At 38.2% G+C, this 22,394-nt stretch overlaps 1 protein-coding gene across 1 annotated transcript in view; it reads left to right on the top strand.

Moving 5' to 3' along the window:
* LOC128026363 (GDNF family receptor alpha-4) overlaps positions 1–22,394 on the top strand; it is an 89,335-nt gene that overhangs the window by 58,584 nt on the left and 8,357 nt on the right. The window contains exons 2-6 of the mRNA XM_052613438.1: positions 11,684–11,962; positions 12,251–12,331; positions 16,840–17,185; positions 18,333–18,442; positions 20,377–20,511. Of these exons, the coding sequence (XP_052469398.1) occupies positions 11,684–11,962; positions 12,251–12,331; positions 16,840–17,185; positions 18,333–18,442; positions 20,377–20,511 (951 nt within the window). The remainder of the gene's footprint in view (positions 1–11,683; positions 11,963–12,250; positions 12,332–16,839; positions 17,186–18,332; positions 18,443–20,376; positions 20,512–22,394) is intronic.

Here is a 22,394-nt window from a genome sequence, read left to right as displayed (position 1 = left end):
TCAATATGGACTGCATCTGATGAAAAAAAATGACATCATAAAATTCATTTAGGAGAGCAAAGCGTGGAAACAAAGACTGGCCATTTCAGTCTCAGCGTTTCGGTAAGATACATATCTAGATTTCTTTGCATATTTACATAAGTTTAATATAAGCTGCCACTTCTATATGCTCATATGAAGTTGATTTATAATTAAAGCTTTATCAAAAATAATTACACACATAAAAACATATACATCATATATACATCACATGACCTGCCTCTGTAAATATTTGTCCCGTCTGAAGAGGAACATAAAAAAGGCTTGTGTGATAAGAATTGTAACTCATATATCATTTAGAAAACTAGTCACCTCCAAATAGAGCTACTGACTTCGATTGTACGGACAAAAAAACTCATTCGAAATATCGAGAAAAAAAAACAAAACAAACACATTTTCATTTATGTTCCATAGAAGAAAGAAAGTCAGTTCCAAACAGGTTTGGAACAAATGAGAAAATAATGAGAGATTATTTAGGTATCCCTTTAACCTAGTACAAATGAGCTTTTTGTAGGAAAGCATCAGGACCAGGACATTCAAGACAACTCTATTTATGTATCATAAAAGAATTACTCACTGGGCCACAGCTCTGACACAAACAAACAGCTCGGTGAGGTTATTTCAATCTTTACCATTTCAGTTTTAACACACTTGCATCCGTTGAAACACCCGCTGGGACTCATTCTGTGGACTTGGTTAAGCGGTCTCGTTTTCCTAACAACAACAAACAAGACCCACAACATTGACAGAAATGTTGCAGTTAAATTGGACTTATTAGTTAGATATATTGCCATTTTAGTAGGACAACATTACAACAAGGACAGTGGTCTGTCTGTGCATACTCCGGTTTGTCTTTCTCATAGACACATACTGTTTCCACAGCATTGCCTGAGACAGGAATCAGCTTCTGTCTCTGTGGGTGTCCTCAGAGCAGCAGAGAGATTGCCAGCATCCATATTTGACAGATAGAGACAGAGAGCGGGAGATATTGAAAGAGTGTGAAAAAACAGACTGACAGAGTTTGCCTAAATTCAATATTACCGCTATGCGTTTTCATTTTATAATTCAGAGGGCAGCATATGGGGCTAAAGAGACTGAATCACACTGAGCAAAATGAAGTGGGAAGAAAATGAAATTACAAGCCGAGTGTAAAATGAAATATGAATACCATGCCTTGCCATAGGAAGACACCTGCCAGAACCGATGTGAGATGGTGGAGAGCAAGTACATGGCTCAGAGCTGCTGGGAAAGACATCGACAGCTCTGAGAGATTATACATTTATGTGATGAGGCTGAGACTTACTACTAACAAATTAATTTTAATGTTTTCCACCTCGCTGACCCACATAAGTTCAGTCTGGTGCGATACCCAAATGTGAATATTAGAAGCAAGAGGCAAGTTGAGACACCTCAATAAATGTTTAAAGCAGGTTTTCTTCTCGGTTTAAAAGGCTTAATACCAAACATGAGATATGTTCCTTTTAGCTCATATTACACTGCATATCATTTACATCAACATTATTTAAATAGCCAGTATTATGCAGTGATTCAAAATCAGCTAATACTGTGGGTGAAAAGACTCACCATTCAGGCTCACTACTAGACTTTTCGATTCAAACTAAAACTGACAATAACAGAATCTTTTATTTTACAGCTGCATTTATTATGCATTCAGTTGATCAAAAACGGCATCTATGATGTCACAAAAGATATAAATTTTTTAAGAAATGCTGTTCTTCTGAAATTTGTATTCATCAATAACGTTGATAATAAGAAATTCAGCTTGCCATCACAGGAATAAATTGCATTAAAAAAAAATAATATATATATATATATATATATATATATATATATATATATATATATTATTTTTTTAATGCAATTTATTCCTGTGATGAATACAGTGAATGTCTTTGATTTTATCCTATTTTAGAACATTTTGATCTTAACAGTTCATTTAATCCAATATTTTAAATAAAGAAAAAAAATTGGCATAAAAATGAATGAGTAATTACACAAACATCTCATATGAAACAGCTATTCTGATCAGGTTAAGCGAAACCTGATCTAATCTGCCCCATGGCACCATTGACACAACACATCTTCACAGTCTGAGCACATTGATTTATATTCAGCTCTCAAACAATGAGCCTTGTTTATTTCTGTGTGTGTGTGTGTGTGTGTGTGTGTGTGTGTGTGTGTGTGTGTGTGTGCGTGTGTGTGTGCATTGGAGGAGATGTGGAGGAGGCTTAACGAGCAAGCTGAGTTAAACCCTTTTCACACCGTGAATGAAGCATCTCAGCCATGCCTGTTGTGGCACTGAGCTGTGGCACTGATAAAACCTTTAATATGCCATTTTATTTTCACACACACACACACACACAGTGTGTGGACACAACATAAAGAGCCTGATCTTTTCTTTCTTAAAAGCAGTGAAGCGGAGGAACGGTTCACATTTGAATCCAGATCTGTGCGTGTCTTCTGCTCACCAGCCCTTTTTTGCTCCTTGCTCTTTTTGCTTCCTTGAGGATTGTGCTTCTGCTTTCAAATGTCTGCTTTGGAGACATGAGAGAAAAGTTGATTGCAATTTGCAGCGTGTGTCATTTCAATATAACTGTCTTCCATTCCGTTTCTGGCAGGCCTCATTCTTCAGACTGAGAAATAATCACTCTGAACACACACGGGAATGCAAACATGCACGCCCGCAAACAAGCATGTTACCTTGAACAGATCTTTTGAGGCTGTTTGGAGCCTGTGTTTAAGAGTCCCAGCAGTGCCCATCAGACGGAGCTAATTGCTGCTTTCCCAGTGTTTGGGATGCTGCATTTCCTGTCTGAACCTGATGCAGAGGAGGGGGATGATGGGAACACAGCTTTATGACAGATGCATCTGTACTTCGTCTTTCTGTGTAAATAGAGCTTGTGAGTGAATATGTCTGTGTTTCCTAAAACTGATATTGTCTCCTGAGATCTGGAATTACATTGTACATTCAGACACAGACACAGACGTGAAAGCATGCCCACACGCATGTAGACACCTACTCGCACAGTCATGGCAAGGATGTGACAGAAAAACAATGGTAAAGACAAATAAACTGCAATTCTTTTACATAAAGGAAATTGGGCTGTCAGGTGTAGTATCTGCATTTTGAAATTCAGACATGCATGCATTAGGAGGACACGTGACCTAGATCTTCAACCTATTTAACAGCTCAGTCCCTGGGTGGCCAGAGGAGATTGGACTCTCCATCCCTGTATGGGTTCTCAGCTAGACACGTACACACTAACTTTGTATGGAGCCTGATGGGATTACACCGTAAAAATTATTTCTGAGTATTTCTATCTTGTTCTCCAGGAGATATATATTGATATATATCCACATATATATATTGAAGACATGAAATAAGTTTTCTTGTTTTTAGGATAAGTCAAACAAAATATAGTGAGGTGAATGCTTAAATACCAGGAAAATATCAATGGGTTTAACATATTTTTTGTATGACATGATGCACATGCACCAAAGATATTCCTTGTACAGATCAAATAATTTATTAAATACATAAAAAAATACTCTCCAGGCATGCAGTGCCTTTATAATTCAATGGTGTGCATGTTTTAAATGAAAATTAATTTAGATTTTTTTTTGGGTGGTGTAAAGTCAAATATGTCTCTGTGATACAGCTGCACTGATATTATAACTGATATTACAACAAAAGAAAAAAAAACTCAATAAAAAGTGTTATATTTACATTATTTAATCATGTATACTGGGTCTACATCAATCAACATAACTGGAATGAAGTTATTTTTAAATGACCCAGTTAAGTAGTCTGATTTTTTAGGGCTCTCTGACAAGATGAATTTATACAATTTCATATATTTTTGGTGTCACATCACTAAATTATAAGACTGCAATACAAATGATCAAGCAATAGCACAGATTAGCATGCGAAATGCTAAACATTGTGCCCTTTTAGTAAAGCAATTTAAACGTTTCTTAGCCTGCACAATGTTAACCCGATGTAACTGAAATGGTTCTAAATCCCAACATAATGAAACATTCAACACTTCCACGTCCATCATCTTGTCAAAAACACTTAATTAAATTATTAATTAAACCTAATTTCAAAATTTTACCCTCTTCATTAAGTCTCTTGAGGAATCATTCTAGGAACTACATTTTCAGTAATGTCAACATCATATTCAACAATCATTTTCGAGTACTTGATTGGTTCACATTCACCCTCCATGACTTAATCTGAATGTTATTCGAAAGTAATAAAGTTTAGAATAGAAACACAATTTTGTTGTATAGACCACAATATGATTGAGTAAATCAGACGATCTGTGTTTTTTTTTTTTACTTAAAAATAACATTCTTGAATAGAAAACTTTGGTTTGTGGTTTGATATTTTATCATTATTTTTTAATACAATTGAAATGCTACTACAGAACTAAATCCTTTACTAATTATAATTTCTTAGGAAAAAAAGCAATAAGGCTGTTCTGTTCAAACTGGTCAGCGCTATGATGGACTGGCCATCCGTCCAGTCTGATTCCTTTACGCCCAAAAAGTGATAGGCTCCAGCATACCCACAACCTTACAAAGGACAAGCAGTTTGTAAAAATATTGGATTTGGACATGCAAAATGGATTAATAAACATGCAAAATGGATTAATAAACATGCAAAATGAATAAATACAAATATCACATGTATAATTACATGGCACATGTTTAAAACTATATTTTTAAAGGATTGTTTCCCATTCTTTTTGAATTCTTTATTTTTCCCACATGCATGTGATGGGTTTCGTGTTGTAATATTCCGCTATGTTAGTTTGCATCATATGCAGGTTTCACAGACACATGTTTGGTGAAGACTGACCTGCTCTCCCATTAGAACAGCACTGTCAGTCTATCTGTCAATACTTCTACCAATCAACTGTCAGGTCATCCCAGAGCTCTGATCAGCAGTCATAGATGGATTAAAAGATTCTTAGCCTCTGGGCATAAAAGCATGCAGTCCACTGCCTTTCCACCTTCAGGATTCTGAAGGGGGGGGGGATTGTACAGAAGACACAACACATCCTTATAATGGGGAAAATGCATAAACCACTCTCTTGACACTATATGTCTGTTCTTCAAACGACTCCGGAGTAAATCATTTGTTAATGAGCGGCCCTCTCCACCTAGACTACTGACCCTGATTGAGGCTCGATAATGAGCTCTCCTGTTAGAAAATGGAGCTGCCGCTCTTTTAAATCAGAATCTCTCAATATTGGCATTTTCTGCAATGCTGGTTCAGTAAGTTTCCTGCATCGATAGACATTATCCTCTTACCTCCTACCGATGACTCAATAGAAGTAACTGTAGTTTTTAATCAACAGTAAAGTCGCTGTTGGAGTCTGATCTCTCGTGGGGGACTCTACCGGTCTTGGCACGGTTACCTGCAGTCACTGTTGACGCCGGCAGGTTTTGGTGTCAGTGCAGCAAAGCTGGCCTCATCCTGCTTCTCATTATTACATTGATCCTTCTGGGCCTTTCTTCAGAATTTCAATAAAATTGAGTCCTCGTGCAGTCAGCCTGCTTAACTGGCATCTTTTCTAACTTTTAGCTTAGGTAATTTGGTTGATTATTGGATTTTGTTAACTAAAACAACATGCTTGACAATTATCTGTACTTCTCATCCCTGTAAAACTGAATACACTTGCTATTTAATTCAGATAAGACACAGCATAATACAGGCTACAAGCCTGACATATGAAATCATAGTGAAGAGAATCAATTTTTTGGAAAAGTTGTGGAAAAGTTTATTAAACTTTTAGACAAAAAAAAAAAAAACACTCCTAGAAAAAAAGTGAGCTAAAATATGCGATTTGGTGCAGTTACTGATATTTATATGGCCGAAACGTAAGTATACTATAATGACATTATAGTAGCTTGTAATGTAAATCAACGACAGTATATCAGACTACTAACATAAAATGCATATGAATATCTGTCATTCTGTATTTCCCAGTAATCTGTCTTAGTAAGATAAACATTTCAGAGCTTAGTTTTATGATCAAAGCTTTGCAGTTTTTATTTTAGGGGCAAAACGAAATTCAATACAATGATGACTGAGAGATGTACAAATAAATGTTCATAAAAAACTGACATATCATATATGATATTTACGTTTTTAACATGATAAATTCAAGTAAACGCAAGTTGATATTTATAGGGTTAATCGCCCCATTGCGTGCCTGTTAAAAGTAATTGATTAAATACCACGGTAAAGTTTTGTAAAGTCAGCATGTATAATCCTGCTTGTTCCACTTGTTGGTCCACAGATAGGACTACATTAATCACAATTAAACAATAATTGATTATTTCTAAAAACAAAAATCTGTTACTGAAAGCTTCTAAGCTCTGTGGGTGGAAGCACTGTGGTACGGCTTTTTATTCTAAAAATTAATTATAGATTTGGAGGGTGGGTGGGTTGTGGGGGGGGGGGGGTCTGGGGGGATCGCGGCTCCAATTAGTGGTTCATTGCTAGGATGACAAGGCTTGGCGACTGATGCAACTCAGTCACAGTGAGACATATCAAACTAGACTGAGAGAGACCCGCAGCGCACGTTCCTGGATTTACACAGGCAAGTGTATTCAATAGGGAGTCACTCGGATTTAAAGGCTGGACTCTTGATTGATCCATCTGAGGCCTGCTGCGAGATCTGATCTGACAGCAGTTTCTTTAGGCTCCTCAGAGCACAGCAGAGAGTCATCAGCATTCCTCAGCTCCGCTAGCTCCATCATTATGAGCTCCTCTACATTTCATTTGATTCCTTTATCCAATCAATAACCAGCCAAATGAAAACTGTTCAGCATACAAACCCCCATTGTGAATCAAGAAGAGAGAGAAGACCGTTCTTAGGTATATATCTTGAAACATATCAGAAACATAAGATATCACAGGTCACATGTTCAAAATCAACAATTACATTTTTTAAGTAAACCTACTAAAATGAAATATTAATTATATAAAAAGTATTTTACTCAGTATTTTTCTCTTGTTTGTGAGAACAAATGTATAAACATGGATACATTTACCTGAAATGCAAAGTGACACATTATTATTTTTTAAATGATATTTTTAATTAAATTTAAGCTTAAAACAAACAAAGCAAAAATTAAAAAAAAAAAAAATAATAATTCGAAATATCAGATAATAAAACTTCATATCTTATGTCATTTTGCTTTTGAAGTAAATGTATCTTGATATAAGAATATATGGACTGAAAACAAAGACAAAAATACTTAGTTTTGCAAAATACTTAGTATACATAGTTTTGCTATGTACAGCTTAACATTTGCCTAGAAAAATATAGAAACTTATGAGGTTACAGGTACAATTTTTTTTAAATCAATCTATTAAAAATTCCAATTGATCATCAATAAATGATTATTAATTCATAAAGGTTCATGTAACAAAGCAGAAAAACATGTAATGGGCCACATTATCAGCCTGGCTCATCAATTTTTAATTAGGTGGCGCAACGCTTGCCCGGTAGTTTTAATAGACTTTCTGAAAGCATGTAAGTGAGTGCAACATTTTTTCATCATACTTGCTAGGCCATTATTAAAATACAGTCATTATTGTTGGAACAGAAAAGGGCAATATTAATAAAAATAAAATGGATGAATTTAGGACTTTCTAAATATAGGTGAGACAGTGGTAATGGTTGCTATGTCAACAAGTATATATCAGCATTGGTTTCATGGTTCTAGGGACTGCCACTTTCTAGAGCAAAGGATAATGAACTTCCCGCAATACCCTAAAATAGCTTACAGCAACCACTGCTTTGAGCAAGCAGAAGAGGAATCACATAATGCCAGATTTTAAAGGGGGATAGATTAAAACCAGTGCGGCTGAAACCCTCCTAAATGGGTCTAGAATTGCCTATGGACATTGAGGACATAAAGGACGGCACACAATAGGACGGGACACTGTGTGACAGAGGTAAGCACACTATCAGTGTATTAGGATTAAGGGAGTACGCTGCCTGGTAAATGCTGAGTGACACAGAGGTTCACTGTGATGGCGTCTCTGAGGATTGTAGATCTGTATCAGCACTCGTTTTCTCTCTCTCACACACACACACACACACACACACACACACACACGCTCACATGCGCCATTAGCACATCTCTGTGCCGACAAGGTCTCTATGCAGGTCTAATTGTGAGGAAGTTGTGCGAGAGCTGTGTGAGTTTCTTTCCCAAGGGTGCAAGATCTAAGAGCGCTGGTTGTCCTCTCAACCTCTAGCAGAGAGACTACCTCTCTCTCTCTCTCTCTCTCTCTCACTCACACACACACACACACACAGACCTTTTATTGTTGTAGTTAATCAACTTAATTACCAGATGTTAATGCCTCTCACCCCATCTCTACGGCAGCATTTGTCTTTTATCTCTGTGTGTCCATGTAGGTATTCTTCCGTTGAATTGTGTGGGTGTTTACTTTTAGCACACTGATGGGAGGTGTAAAGTATGGAACCAATGTGAGTGACAAACTAGATGATTTCCCATAATTGCTTTGGGCACCGCTGCTTTGATGTAGCATCTGTACTGCGGCAAGGTTCTCAGAATGGCTGCCTGTCGATCTTCAAGCGCTCCTGTGCAATATTTCATGAAGAAATAATCAGATTATCACATAATCCATTGAGCAGTTTCATCTTGCACACTGGATGAGGCTCTTTTTGGGCACAATGAGATTAGTTATTGTGGCGACACACTTAGCTTCATTTAGGAATTTATCTTAGATGATGTGCAAGGTTCCTGTACAGGTCTCATCTCATCTCTTCTCTTCTCTTACACCATCTTTTCTTCTCTTGTCACATCTCATCACGTCTCATCTCCTCCTGTCTTCTCTCCTCTCATCTCGTCAAATCTCTTCTCTTCTTGTATCATCTTGTCTCATGTAGGACAGAAATGGGAAAACTATGAGAGAAAAAGTAAACAGAATAAATGAAATAGAATATGACAGAAGAAAAGACTAAGGTAAAAAATTGTTTTGAATGTGCATTTGTTGTGTACTTCAAGTCTTTAAAACATTTTTGAAAAACAACAACAACAATTAGCATATGTGCACTTTAAAGCAACATATGTAGTTTTGAATATTTATACGTTGGGACCCCTACAGTTTACTGTCGCAACTATATCACTGCAGTGATTACAGTGCATATAGCTATACATCTACATTTGTTTCTGCCATAAAGCAGTCCGCCTTTTCCTCCGAGTTTCATACCCACTACCAAACTTGCATACAGGGTTGCCAAGTCCATGGTTTTCCTGCTGAATTGGCCTAATTTTATACCGCTGCTGTGGGTTGTTTTTTGTTTTGTTTTTTATGAAAAAAATACTAAATGGCTACTTCATTACAGATGTACATTTACAAATATATTTAATACATGAAACGAATTTTAATAGAAAAGGCATTGAAGTTTATTTCAGTTATTTCAGTCAAATGTCAGTTCATTCTGTATACACTTTAACTGTATTTCAAAGACAGTATGAGTAATTATGAATTTACATATTAAGATGTAATACTTAAGTGGGTCTAAAGATCATCTAATAGCATTCAAATCAATTTAAATCAAGGAAAGCCAACCCTGCTCCTGGAGCGCTACCTTCTGCTTCCTGCAGACTTCAGTGGCAAATTTTTCAGTGTCCCTTTCTGTAATTTTCATGTGACCCTGAACATCTTTATCAGCGGGTTCAAGTGTGTTTGATTGGTGTGGAAGCTGAACCCTGCAGGACATAGCTCTCCAGGAGCAGGACTGACTTCCCTTGATTTAAATTATAATACATTTTCATTTCATTGCAATTATGTGTCTGAAAACATTACATTCAGTTGGCCCTCAAGTATATTCATTTAAAGTATATTATTTCAATAATAGTTATTCGTTTTAAAGTATGTTAAACTGTACATCTTTTCACAAGGATGTACAGGTATAGAATGTACAGTACATGCAGCTGAATGAATATTTCATTGAATCGACATATTGTCCTTATATTGCACTGTATGGAGACCCACATGTGGTAATTAATTGTTCATGTGGTACATTGCTAGAGGGAAAAAAACTTGTCCTTGGTGCTTGGATGTTCTAATGCCAAGTTCTCTGTAGAAACAGATCAAAGAGGAAGTGGCGTGCATGTGTGTGTGTGTGTGTGTGTGTGTTCTCTGAAGTGATTTCTACTGGCCGTTTCTACACTCTAGAGATGTACAGGTCTTGGAGGGTTGGCAGTGGAGCACCAGTAATCTTCTCGGCGATGCTTGCAGTCCATTGCAGTTTCCTTCTGACCAATTTGGTTGCTGAACCAAAACAGATAGTTGTACAAGTGTATACAGAAAAGACTCAAAAATGGCTGAGAACTGTATCAGCAGCTCCTGGTGCAGGTTCAATCATAGACTGGTGTGGAAAAACCTAAACTTGTCATATGCTTGCCAGTTTTGTGTGTATCATAGCATAGACGATGGGCAGTTTGTGGGTTGGCCGTTTGAGTTTAAGACCATTATTGCATTCAGCTCCTTTAAACTGTGTTGAGATCATGATATTTAAGATCTCATTATAGATTTGCTGCATATATCAAACACTCTACAAGCTCTATGCAGTAGTTCATGCACTGTCTATTGATGAACAACTCTGGTGCTCATTTTGTTTGTCATTCATTCCTCCACATATTGCTGCTTGCTCTGAAAACAAGTGGCGTGACTGTGAAAAGGGAAAGTGGATGGGGTTTACATACTGTAGGTTAAGCTGTTTAAATTATTACTTTAGTCGCCCACATATAGAAGTCCTAATATTACTTTTTGTTTACAGCAAAAAATGTTGTGTGTTATAAATGTAGTTTATTATAAATGACGGATCAGTAACAGTTACATTTGTTTACATTAGGTTACCTGAACTAACAATAAAAAAATACTTATAAAGCATTTAATAATCTTAATGTTCATTTACTAATTTACAAATACGTAATTAAAATAACAATCATCAATATTCAATGGACTTGAGCTAACATGACTAACAATGAACAGCTGATAATTAATAAATACTGTGACAAATGTAATCGTTAGTTAAGTAAGGGAAAATGTACAAAGAGCCAGCTGTTATGACAGAATAAACTCCTGTCATCCTGGCAACAAGAAGATGACAGTTTTATTAATATATTATTATATTAATTCAGACCTCAGAATGTTGCGACAGACCAATCAGAATCAAAAATGTAAGAAAGCAGTGTAATAATGTCAGGTAAAGGGATAGTTAACACAAAAATGAAAATTCTGTTGTCATTTACTCACTCTTGAACACAAAAGAGGATATTTTGGAGAATGTTGGTAACCCACCAGTTGATGGTAGTCATTTGTTCTTGACTTCCATACTGTTCAAGTCAACAATTACCATCTCCTACTTGGTTACAAACATTCTTTAAAATATCTTTTGTGTTCAGCAGAAGAAAGAAACTCACACAGGGTTGGAATAATTTCAGGGTAAAGAAGTTTAAGACATTTTCAGGTGAACCATCCCTTTACATGCAACTATCATTAACTAATGTTGTAAAGTGTTAATGACACATCTGTATGTACTGTAAATGATCTGTGCAGGGGTGTCACGGCTGGTGTCCGGGGGCCGGTGGGACTGTCTGACTGCGGGGGATTCATGCTCCAGCGACGAGGCATGCAGCCCACGCTTGAGAACGCTGCGGCAGTGTGTTGCAGGCGGTGGAAGTGTGAAGCTGGGACCGGGTGCACGCAACCACTGTGAGAACGCAGTGACGGCCCTGCTGTCCAGTCCCCTACACCGATGCCAGTGCAAACGGGGTATGAAGAGAGAGAAAAACTGTCTTAGCATCTACTGGAGTCTCAAGCAGTCCGTGCTGCACGGTGAGCAAATCCATATTCATAATTTTCCTTTGTCACATACAAAGCACTCGCTCGCGCAATGGTGCAATTACAAGTTCTAATACCTGCGCCCACGCAGTCCCTGGAAACCACTTCAATAGATGCTAATTAGACGCTGCATTTTAATATCCTAGCCAGTTTAGTATTATAGAAGCATTACTTCAAACTGAACTTTTACCTGTGACAATCTCATTAATTCACTGACACACACACACAAAAATACTCTGTTTCCATAGCCACAAAAAACCCTGTTTGTGTGTGCATTTACAGGGCTGAGCCTGGTGGAGAATTACCCCTATGAGCCTGTCGAGCGAGGCTTTGATTATGTTCGCCTGGCCTCCATTGCTGCAGGTCAGTGATTTGCACAGACAAACTATGCCGATTATGTACTATGGTGTTGGAATTGATATTTGGAACTGATCACGATGTGTTTTGTCACTTCTATGCCAAGCATTAGCAGTGAAGAGTTATTAATAGGGCAGAGCTAAATAGCTTACAATGGCAAAACATGATGCTTTGTTTAATGTACAGTACTTGGATATAACATAGTTGGCATTCATCTGCACCGTTGATGATAAACTGCATTTCCTACAAAAAAAAAGGCATGCATCAGGGACCTGTCATGAGCAGAACAAACATTTCGATGTGGGCCAAAGACTCTCAGACAGACCTAACAAAGTTTAAACAGTCAGACGATTTATCTCAGAATTTCATTTCCTAATCAAGGTTTTCGCTCATCACTTTCTCATCTCTCTCCCATCTCATTACGTTCACTCAAAATAGAGCTGTACCTAGTTTAGAAACTTATTTTTGGAGGAGCCACAAGACTAAAACTGTCAGTTTGTCAGCCTTAGTTTATGGGGTGCTTAAGGCATGAGCTGAATTTTATGGACCCTGAGGGCAGCACATAATGATCCATTTACTCATCATCTCTCTTGTGCACACACACTCATAGACACACTTGAGTCCAAGCAGACGCACGTAAAATAACATTTAAACTCTTGGGGATAGGACAGAGAATGATTTCCTCAAAGTAATGAAAGTAATGTCGGTCATTCATGCATGACTTTTAATGATGGCTGCTTTCTACTCTCAAACACTGTGAGCGTTTAACAAACTGGCTCAGAAGAGACAACAAAGATCAACAAAAGTGTCAAAGTTAGAAAGAGGAGGCTACAGAAAAGTGGGAGAGATGCACACAGAAAAAATTATAGTAAAAAGACAAAACTGGGAAAAAATTCGAAACTTTCGAGCCCCACTGTATATATATATATATATATATAGTATATTATATTAAAAATATAAGTGAAGTGACATTCAGCCAAGTATGGTGACCCATACTCAGAATTTGTGCTCTGCATTTAACCCATCCGAAATGCACACACACAGAGCAGTGAACACACACACACACACACTGTGAGCACACACCCAGAGCAGTGGGCAGCCATTTATGCAGCGGCGCCCGGGGAGCAGTTGGGGGTTCGATGCCTTGCTCAAGGGCACCTAAGTCGTGGTATTGAAGGTGGAGAGAGAGCTGTACATGCACTACCCCCACCCACAATTCCGTCCGGCTCGAGACTAGAACCCACAACCCTTTGATTGGGAGTCTAACCCTCTAACCATTAGGCCACGACTTCCCCTTTATATAATTTATTATATAAGTGATAAATTAATTCTTAACATTATAATGACTTTGTAACAGACTATTCTTTCAGTATTACAGACTCAAATTAAAAGGACCTCCACTTATCCAAACAAGTACTTTTGTTCTTTTTTTTTTTCTGTGTTTGTTCATTCATATCTCCTTCATATGGCATAAGGCTTTCAGTGTATTTTACTGGATGAATTACTGTATATTAACCTTGAAAAATACAGATTTTCTTTGAAAGATACAGTACATATTTCATTTTAGAAATATATTTAAGAGTGTAAGTGTATATGTCTGAAGTCTAAGGCCTGTAATAATAGTTTGATTGGTCCTAACAAACTCAGATGTACTTACAGTACATCTAGAATCTCCGTTTACAGCAATATAATGAGCACTAGGGTCCAGAATATTGGTTTTGATTACAAGCTTGCAAAATCCATTAATGATGTATGAGAAAGTAATCTCGCTGAAACAGATTTTGAGCAGAATTCCTTGAATATGAAAGAAAGAAAGAAATAGAAAGACAGCAAAGAAAAATAATGGTTAAAGATAATGAATAAAGAAGAGAAACAAACAAGCATGGAAGAAGGAACAGAAGAATGAAAGTAAGATGTGAAACAGAAAAAATAATTGCACACAAATTTTTTAAGTAAAATGTAAGTATGGAATTAAGTAGAATCTACTTAACTAAGTTATGTAAAATTAGCATAATGTAAAAGGAAATGTAAATTTAACAGTCAGTAAGAGTTTAATAAGTAATTTCTACTTATTTTAAGTTTACTCTGCAATATTCAAGTACATTTCACTCAGTCATGGTTTGTAAACTTTTCTCAAACAATTTAGCACAGTAAGTAAGCAAGTAGATGGCTTGTAATCCTTTTTAAGATAATATGTTTACTCAAAGTTATTCATGAAATGAACACAGGGTCCTTAAGACTTGGTACACAATACACAGTGACAGTAACAATAAGTGGATAGTGTTTGAGTATGAATGGGTTATTTTGAGTAGAAATTATCTCCAAATGTCACAAAACAGCAACCTACTAAACCTAATAACAAAAGCAACCATAAAACAGTGTAAATAGAACTTTAAAAAACAGTGAATTAATTATTCATGCCCAAGTCCATGATGGGACCAATGGGATCATGACTTTGACATTTACTTAAAGATTCCTTGTAAACCTAACCAGTTTTACCAAGTTAAATATACTTGTAAGTTTAAACTTTAATTTATAAATGCTTAAATTTGGAGCATTTTGAGACATCTGTCTGTGTGGCACAGTTCTACCTGACCAACAGATGTTTTAGTGTTCGTATTGGTCATCCATCCTCCACTAGTATACCTCTTAATTTATCAGCATTGCATTGGTTACCCAACAAATATATAGTTTATTTTAAAATTCTTCTATGTGTGCATAAAGCCCTCAACAATTTGGCCCCTCAATACCTGACAGACCTGCTTCATCCATACACCCCTTCTAGAATTATGAGATCTTATGATCCACTCAACGTGCCTAGATGTAAACTTAAAAAACGAGGTGATCGTGCTTTTGCGACTGCAGGTCCAAAACGGGGAAGGAAGGAAGGAAACAACAAAGCATGGTCAGAGGGACAGATGAATGGAAATGAATAAGGGGGGAAAAGGAAGCAAGCAAATGAAGGAAATATAGAAAGTAAAGTAAGAAATAAAAGAATGAAGGAAGGAAGGAAAGAGGGAAGAAAAAGCAAAAAAGCCATAGAAGTAAGGAAGGAAGGGAAGGATAAGGGATGGAAACATTTAATTAAAAAGGTAAAAAGAAAGAAGGGAAATAAGAAATAAGGGAAGAAAAAAGAAAGGAAGGAAACAAGCAAGTGAAGGAATGAAAAATAAAGAAATGAAGGGGGAAAGAAAGTAGAGAAAGAATAAATGAAGAAGTAACAAAATAAAAAGGAAACATGAAGGAAGGAAACAAACTGAAGAAAAGCAAAGAATGATTATTTATACTTTGATACGAACATTGATATAGAGGTCAAGAAGAAGAAAAAGATGACAGTGAAGAGGGCAGTGGTTAAAAAATTCTACAGCTCATGGGGGAAGAGAGAGAGAGAGAAAGCGAGCTCTATGGCAGTGAAATACTGGCAGGGTCTCTGCGGCCAACATTAGTCTGATATGAAAAATGAAGCAGCAGCCAGTCTCAGTTGGGACCTGCTCTGAGATAGAGACCAGACTCATTCAACTTTCATTCTCACTCAAGCTCTACTCATTAGCAGCACACAGGTCCCCCAGACTCACATCCTCTTAGAGCAGACAAACTCAAACCTTCATTAGGACATGAGAGAAAGAGACGTTCTGTATGAACCTCAACCCTCATTAGTACAATGAGCAAGAGCACACCTCCAAAACGCATGCCGCTCTGACAGCTGGACAAGGCCGCTGTGAAAATTCACAGTCTGGGACTAAACTTATATCTTCCCTTGGCTTATTGATTAGGCAATATAAAAGATGACTAGTTATTAAATTGGAAGGCTTTTGTAAATGATTTAATACACTCTCGTGGTGATTTGTAACTTTGATTGCATTTTATACAAATTAGTGGCTAATTAGTAATTAGTTGCATTTGTACATTTTTATACAATCTGCTTATGCCCTACTGACGTTTAAGTTTTGAAAATGGAATAGAAGGGGAAAAGAAAGAAGAAAAGAAAAACAAGGAAGGAAGCAAAGAAAGACAGGAAAAAAGGAAACCAATAAAAGAAGCAAAGTAATGAAGCAAAGAGAGAAGGCAAGAAAGAAAGGAAGGGAGGGAGGGACAATTTGCTTATGCCCAATTGATGGCTTGGTTTGGGAAATGGAAAAGAAGAGGAAAAGAAAGCAGGAAAGGATAGAAGAAAAAGAAAGGAAGGAAATAAATAAGACAAAAGAGAGAAAGAGATAAAGGAGATAGCTCTCGCAAAATAATTACAGTTTCATATGAGATGGAGTTGGTGCATTGCATTATTTTGGCTTTGTGTACAAATAATGTTATGTTGGTTGGTAAATAATGCCATATCTGGCGATTGTGGTTTGGAATTCAGTGATATCTTGAATACAGACTTCAGTTTCAGCACTGGACAGCGACTGCAGCCACTCCAACTACCTTTTTGTTTGTACTCCAAAGTAGGCAAGTGTAACTAACATGCTAATCTCTTTACACTCTGAAATCACAAGCCTTCTCTCTCTCCTTCCTTTCAGAGTCTGAGGTGGGTATGACAACAGTGAACCGTTGTTTGGATGCTGCCAAGGCCTGTAATGTCGATGAGACGTGTCAGAAACTACGCACGGAGTATGTGTCGGCGTGCATCGCCCCATCAGCACGAGCCGGGCCCTGCAACAGAGCACGCTGCAGCAAAGCACTGAGGAAGTTCTTTGACCGCGTGCCACCCGACTACACGCATGAGCTACTCTTCTGTCCGTGCTCTGACACGGCATGCGCAGAGAGACGACGCCAGACCATTGTGCCTGCATGCTCGTATGAAGAAAGGGAAAAACCCAATTGCCTGGCTCAACTTCGAGTTTGCGAGGCCGACTATGTGTGCAAGTGGGTATTGTGTGAAAACGACTGCTATAAATACAATCAAGCTCTTTTGAAGGGCCTGAAGATTGAAGCTCTGTGCTCTGTAGGGAGCAATATATAAAGGTGCACAAAAGTTATTTTGTTCCTTTCCAAAAAAAATACAAATAATTATATATATATATATATATATATATATATATATATATATATATATATATATATATATATATATATACAGTACGTATGTGTTTGTGTGTGTGTGTTTGTGTGTTTAAAATAATGTAAACTCACATGAGATTCACTCATAACTCACCAGTCAACTTGCCATTACATCCCATAGATGTAAGGGTGCTTCAAAGCTGGTGAAAAATCAAGCTTATATAGACAGAAGACTACATCATAAGCATAATAAAAGTATAGGAAGTATTTACTCTCCCTGTTACTTTATCTGTTCACTACGAACAAACAGAGAGACACAGATCCATTGAACACATTGAGTCCCACTATGAGTCTGTACAGCTGCAGTCACTCTACAGGGATCAGAGCAGAGTTTGATTGGTCATATTTGAGCCTCCCACTTGTCACATCACAAACACAAAGGACTTCATCAGTCTCTGCCATCGATCAACCATCATGCTTACACACGGCTAGCAAACAGTCTGCTGACACAACACATTACACAAGAGGAGATCACTTACGGCCACAACAGCCAGTTAGCATAAGAAATCAGCAGGGAATGTGGGTAATTCCTCTGAGACTGACCTGGTTAAATGATTGATTGGTCACCAGAGTACTGTCAGAATGTGTGCTGCATATAAATGGTCGCTGTCGGCTGAGTTTCCGTCTGCTGAGGATCTGGCAGTTCTCCAGAATTCTGAATTGCAGTCATGTCTCTGATTAAAATGAGAGCAAAACGAATGAATCGGAACTGTGCAGAGTCTATGTAGTGGGGAGGGGACTGAAAAAAAGAGAAAATGACTGAGAATAGAGTGGAGTGTGTTGGTGTAAAATCTTTCTAAACAGAACAGAAGAGGACAAAACAGAACAGAGTATGCTGTCCTTTCGACACATATAATGCAAGGTGGCATAGAGGAAAGTGTTTGTGCGATTGCATGTTTCTGAGGGTTTGCTGACTGGCTGGATGATGGATGTGCTGTTTTGGTTCCCTCAGGTCTCGCTGGGCTCAGTTCCAGCACGACTGCCAACCCTCCGAGCTCACTGCCAGCGGCTGCCAGCAAGAAAATTATGGAGCCTGCCTTGTTGCGTACACCGGCCTGATAGGTGAGAACTCTGGGCAACTTAGTCCACCCCGGCTTATCACATACACCAGTCAGGTAGATTAGAATTATGGGCATTATATTCTTATCAGGCTTGGCATTACAATCTTATCCACCGACAGGTAGAATTCTTAGAAGAGGTGACCACTGAGACACAAGCTTTTGGGGGTTTATTGGGCCTTATCAACAATGCATGTGATGCATATACTACAATTACAATCATGTATGACTTCTGCAGAACACAACAGAAGATATTTTGAAGAATGCTTCAGTTGTTTTTGTCTATACGATGACAGTCAGTGGGATCCAAATGAACTAAGCTTTTAAGTCAGGGGTGTCCACTTCTGCTAATGGAAGGCCATTGTCCTGCAGAGTTTAGCTCTAACCTGCCCCAACACACCTTTCTTAAAAACATTTTAAAAACACTTTTTTGTGTCCTTCCCTTGCTAACTTCCCTCCATCTTGCTGACTCAGATGGATGTCATTGTTTATATTTCTCAAGTGCCAAATACTGGCAGAACCCTTGCAATGGGTTAAACTGGAACATCCTATAGGAAGCAAGTATTTTATGATTAAATCTCAAATATATATCATATATTAGAGTTGTGATAGGTGGGGATAAATTAAACACCATCTGCTGTGACATCACAATCATGTTGCTTTGTGGTATATGTAGCTGCATATACAGTCCATATAATTTTTTCTCCTCCTCTAAACTCTGTTTTTTGGTTCTGTGGCTCGGTACGAACCAGAGTACTTTTGGGTCTGATTAATGATTAACTTAAGTTTTACCATAACTACTATTGGCGGCTGTTTACCACTATAATCAAGCAACGATTCTACTAAACCTTTTGTTTCAGTGCTTCACAGCATTTGTCTGTGAAGGTATTGCAAAAGATGCAGGAAAAACAATGTGGGCTGCTTTTTCGAAGGCAATTTATTTGGAGACAAGCAGCTATAAGACACATTTCACTATAATAAATGTGACCAGGGACGTGCAGTCAAGCAAATTTTATGTCATCAGTTAGAGCCTCACATGTTGTTAGTACCGGAAAGAAACTGAACTCAGATTACAAATGGACTTGGCCAAAAACATTAAAGTGACAGCACCCAGAAAGTCTTCCCCTGCACCGAAGCTTTTGAATCTTTTTTATATTCTTCAATAAGGTGTGCAAGGATGTGGGGTAGACTGTCAATAATGACAAATGTTTAACAGAATAGTGAATAAGATCTGCTGTTAATGAGACCTACAAAAGAGTTTATGACATTAACAAATGTATAAGTCAAAGACGGCAAGACAGAGGTGGCAAAGACAAAGAGAGACCAAGCACTCTGGCTGTTAGTCATTACGGCAGTATTTCCCATAGCGGTTGTGAAGATTTTGCGCTTTTGTGTTCTGGGACAAAAGAAATCAATGTGTTTAAACAGGTCCCTATCAGACCATAGAGTTCTGGAGTGCAGCACCTCCACTTTTCCCGCTTTCAGCCTACACCTTCAACACTCACTCACTCACACAGTGAAAAAGCACTGTCATTTTCCTCCCCTGCTGAACAAAGACAGAGCTCTGAGAGGTACGGACCTATATCCACTGCAATCAATGTTCCAGCGCACTCATGTAACCCACACGCAAGATAAAGATTGACAGAGCTTTTCATATCCGTTTTAGCCAAGGGCTTATAGAATAACACAATGTGATTGCGTTAAAATACAACAAACAATTTAACTTCAGAAAGGTGAAAGTGTCTTTGTGCTGGTGGAAGGTGGAAGAGTGTTGGTCACAAGTAGCGAGAAAATCATATCTCGGGTATGACAGATGGATGCTGCATTTATGGAACACAGGTAGACTTAAACTGCATTTGGATTTCTGTTTTCAACTGATGTTATGTTCTGTGTTATTTCGGTCTCACTCTCTCTTTCTCTCATTATCTCTCCCTGCAGGTGGCATTATCACTCCAAACTACCTAGATAACTCTACATCCAGTGTGGGACCATGGTGCTCTTGTGTGGCTAGTGGGAATTTCCGAGATCAGTGCAACCACTTCCTCAGCCATTTCCATGACAACAATTGCTTGAGTGAGTAAAAACCTCTCCTCTGTCCTATATCACAAATAAACATTACAATCACTGCTGGAGGGTCCCTTTTGCACTTGGAGGGGGAAATGAGAGGGAGGCACAGAAATCATGTGCAGTGGCATATAGCCTGTTTCATCACTTCCTGGCTAAAGTAGCTTGTGTAGTAGCATTTCCACACGTCATTCCCACACATCTACTAGTTTGGCATTGTCCTTTGACCCATGATACAACAACTGTAAAAACAATACTGGGCCTGTCCCAAAACCTACACTTACAGCATGAAGACTGTCCCAAGTCTGACATAGAAAACCGTTCTGGGTTCCACAAAGAACCGTTCAGTGAAAGGTTTTAAAATACTTTTTTTTTTAAGAAAGAAAGAAAGAAAAAGAACATTTTGTCTAATTGAAAGGTTCCTTAGATGTTAAAGGTTCTTATGGAACCAGAGATGCCAATGAAGAACCTTTATTTTTACGAGTGAAGTGCATTTCCCCACACACTGGTAGTTTCATTTTAAATAAATGTTTAGGCTTGGTGTTTATAATAAATGCTTATAATGTATGCTGCTATAATATATGTTTGTTTTATGTGTGACTTATAGTCCGGTGCAACTTATTTTCTGAAAAAATATGGTATATGTTTTTTGAAAAACTGTTTGCAACTGTTTTAAGCACTTAATTAGAAACACCACAATCCCTAAATTGTGTCATCTGTTTGACTACAGAGCAGATGTTTCAAAGCTTATTTAATGTGCAAAGGAACTGAAAATCAAAATGTTCAAAAGCTTTGCAAAACTACAAACTTTCAACAAATCTCATCTGATATTCAGAAGTTCTACACACACTTGTGTCTTCATGTCCACTTGGGTCAAATGCAGTAAATATGGCCTCATCAGAAAGCAAAGGGGTTCATTGTTCCCTTGCTTCAGAATCCCAGCAGAAGTAGGATTTCATCTGGGTTTCGTCCATCTGCTGTATCATCAATACAGCCAATTCACCTTTTGCATGTGTGTAGAAGGGTGCATATATGGATGCAGGGACTGTTCCACACTCATATACTCCAATTGATAGAAAATAGACCCAGGTGATGCAACACAAGAGTCCGCAGAGAGAGGTATTTGCATCCCTGTTCTTCACAGTCAGCACTATTATTGTGCATTCAGCAGCACTGACAGAAAACTCGTTATGAAGTTTCAATGCCTGTCGGTAATGAGGCATTAACAGTCATCAGGAGCACTGGATATCTTCAGCGGTGTGCTCTGCTCATGGTCCGCTGCATCTCTGAGCCACTAATAACAAACAAACCATGTAAACACATCCGTTTCACAGGTGGGGTGGTGCTGCATTTGACCACTGAGATCCTGGAGATTAGCTTTAGCTCTGATCTAGAAACGCTTCAGTGTGATCTTGCTCCTCGAAGGTATTTCCGGCATTTTCAAAACTGCAGCGTCCAGTTTCCAGCATCCCTCTCTATTCTATCTGAGGGTCTTGGGGCAGTCCAGAGTGCTGGGTCGGTGTGTATGTGTGCTGATTCAAGCCTAAGCGCAGCCTCTGGTGTCTTGGTAATTGAGCATAATTTGGCTCCCTGCAGTAAAACTAATGGAGCGGAGACAGCCGGAGAGTAGCACACAGGACAGAAGTAGCACAGGATGGAGGGAAACAGCTGAAAGAGCTTTTTGAAAGTGAGTCCATTGAGGCTAGTCCTCACCTCAGCTGTTACTGAACTAGTTTTGCTGGCTACGCCAGCCCCCAAACCATCAGCGTACCCCTGGGACAACTATGAAATACTGGACAAGTATTACAAGAATTTCTTCACTCAGTTGGACTGCTAAAAAAAGAGCTGAAGTCAGTGGGCCAACAGCTAGAAGAACTGCAATTAGATGGAAG

Source organism: Carassius gibelio, chromosome A13 (genome assembly GCF_023724105.1).
Source record: "Carassius gibelio isolate Cgi1373 ecotype wild population from Czech Republic chromosome A13, carGib1.2-hapl.c, whole genome shotgun sequence".
NCBI classification, from domain to species: domain Eukaryota; kingdom Metazoa; phylum Chordata; class Actinopteri; order Cypriniformes; family Cyprinidae; genus Carassius; species Carassius gibelio.
This window is presented reverse-complemented; position numbering and strand designations above follow the sequence as displayed.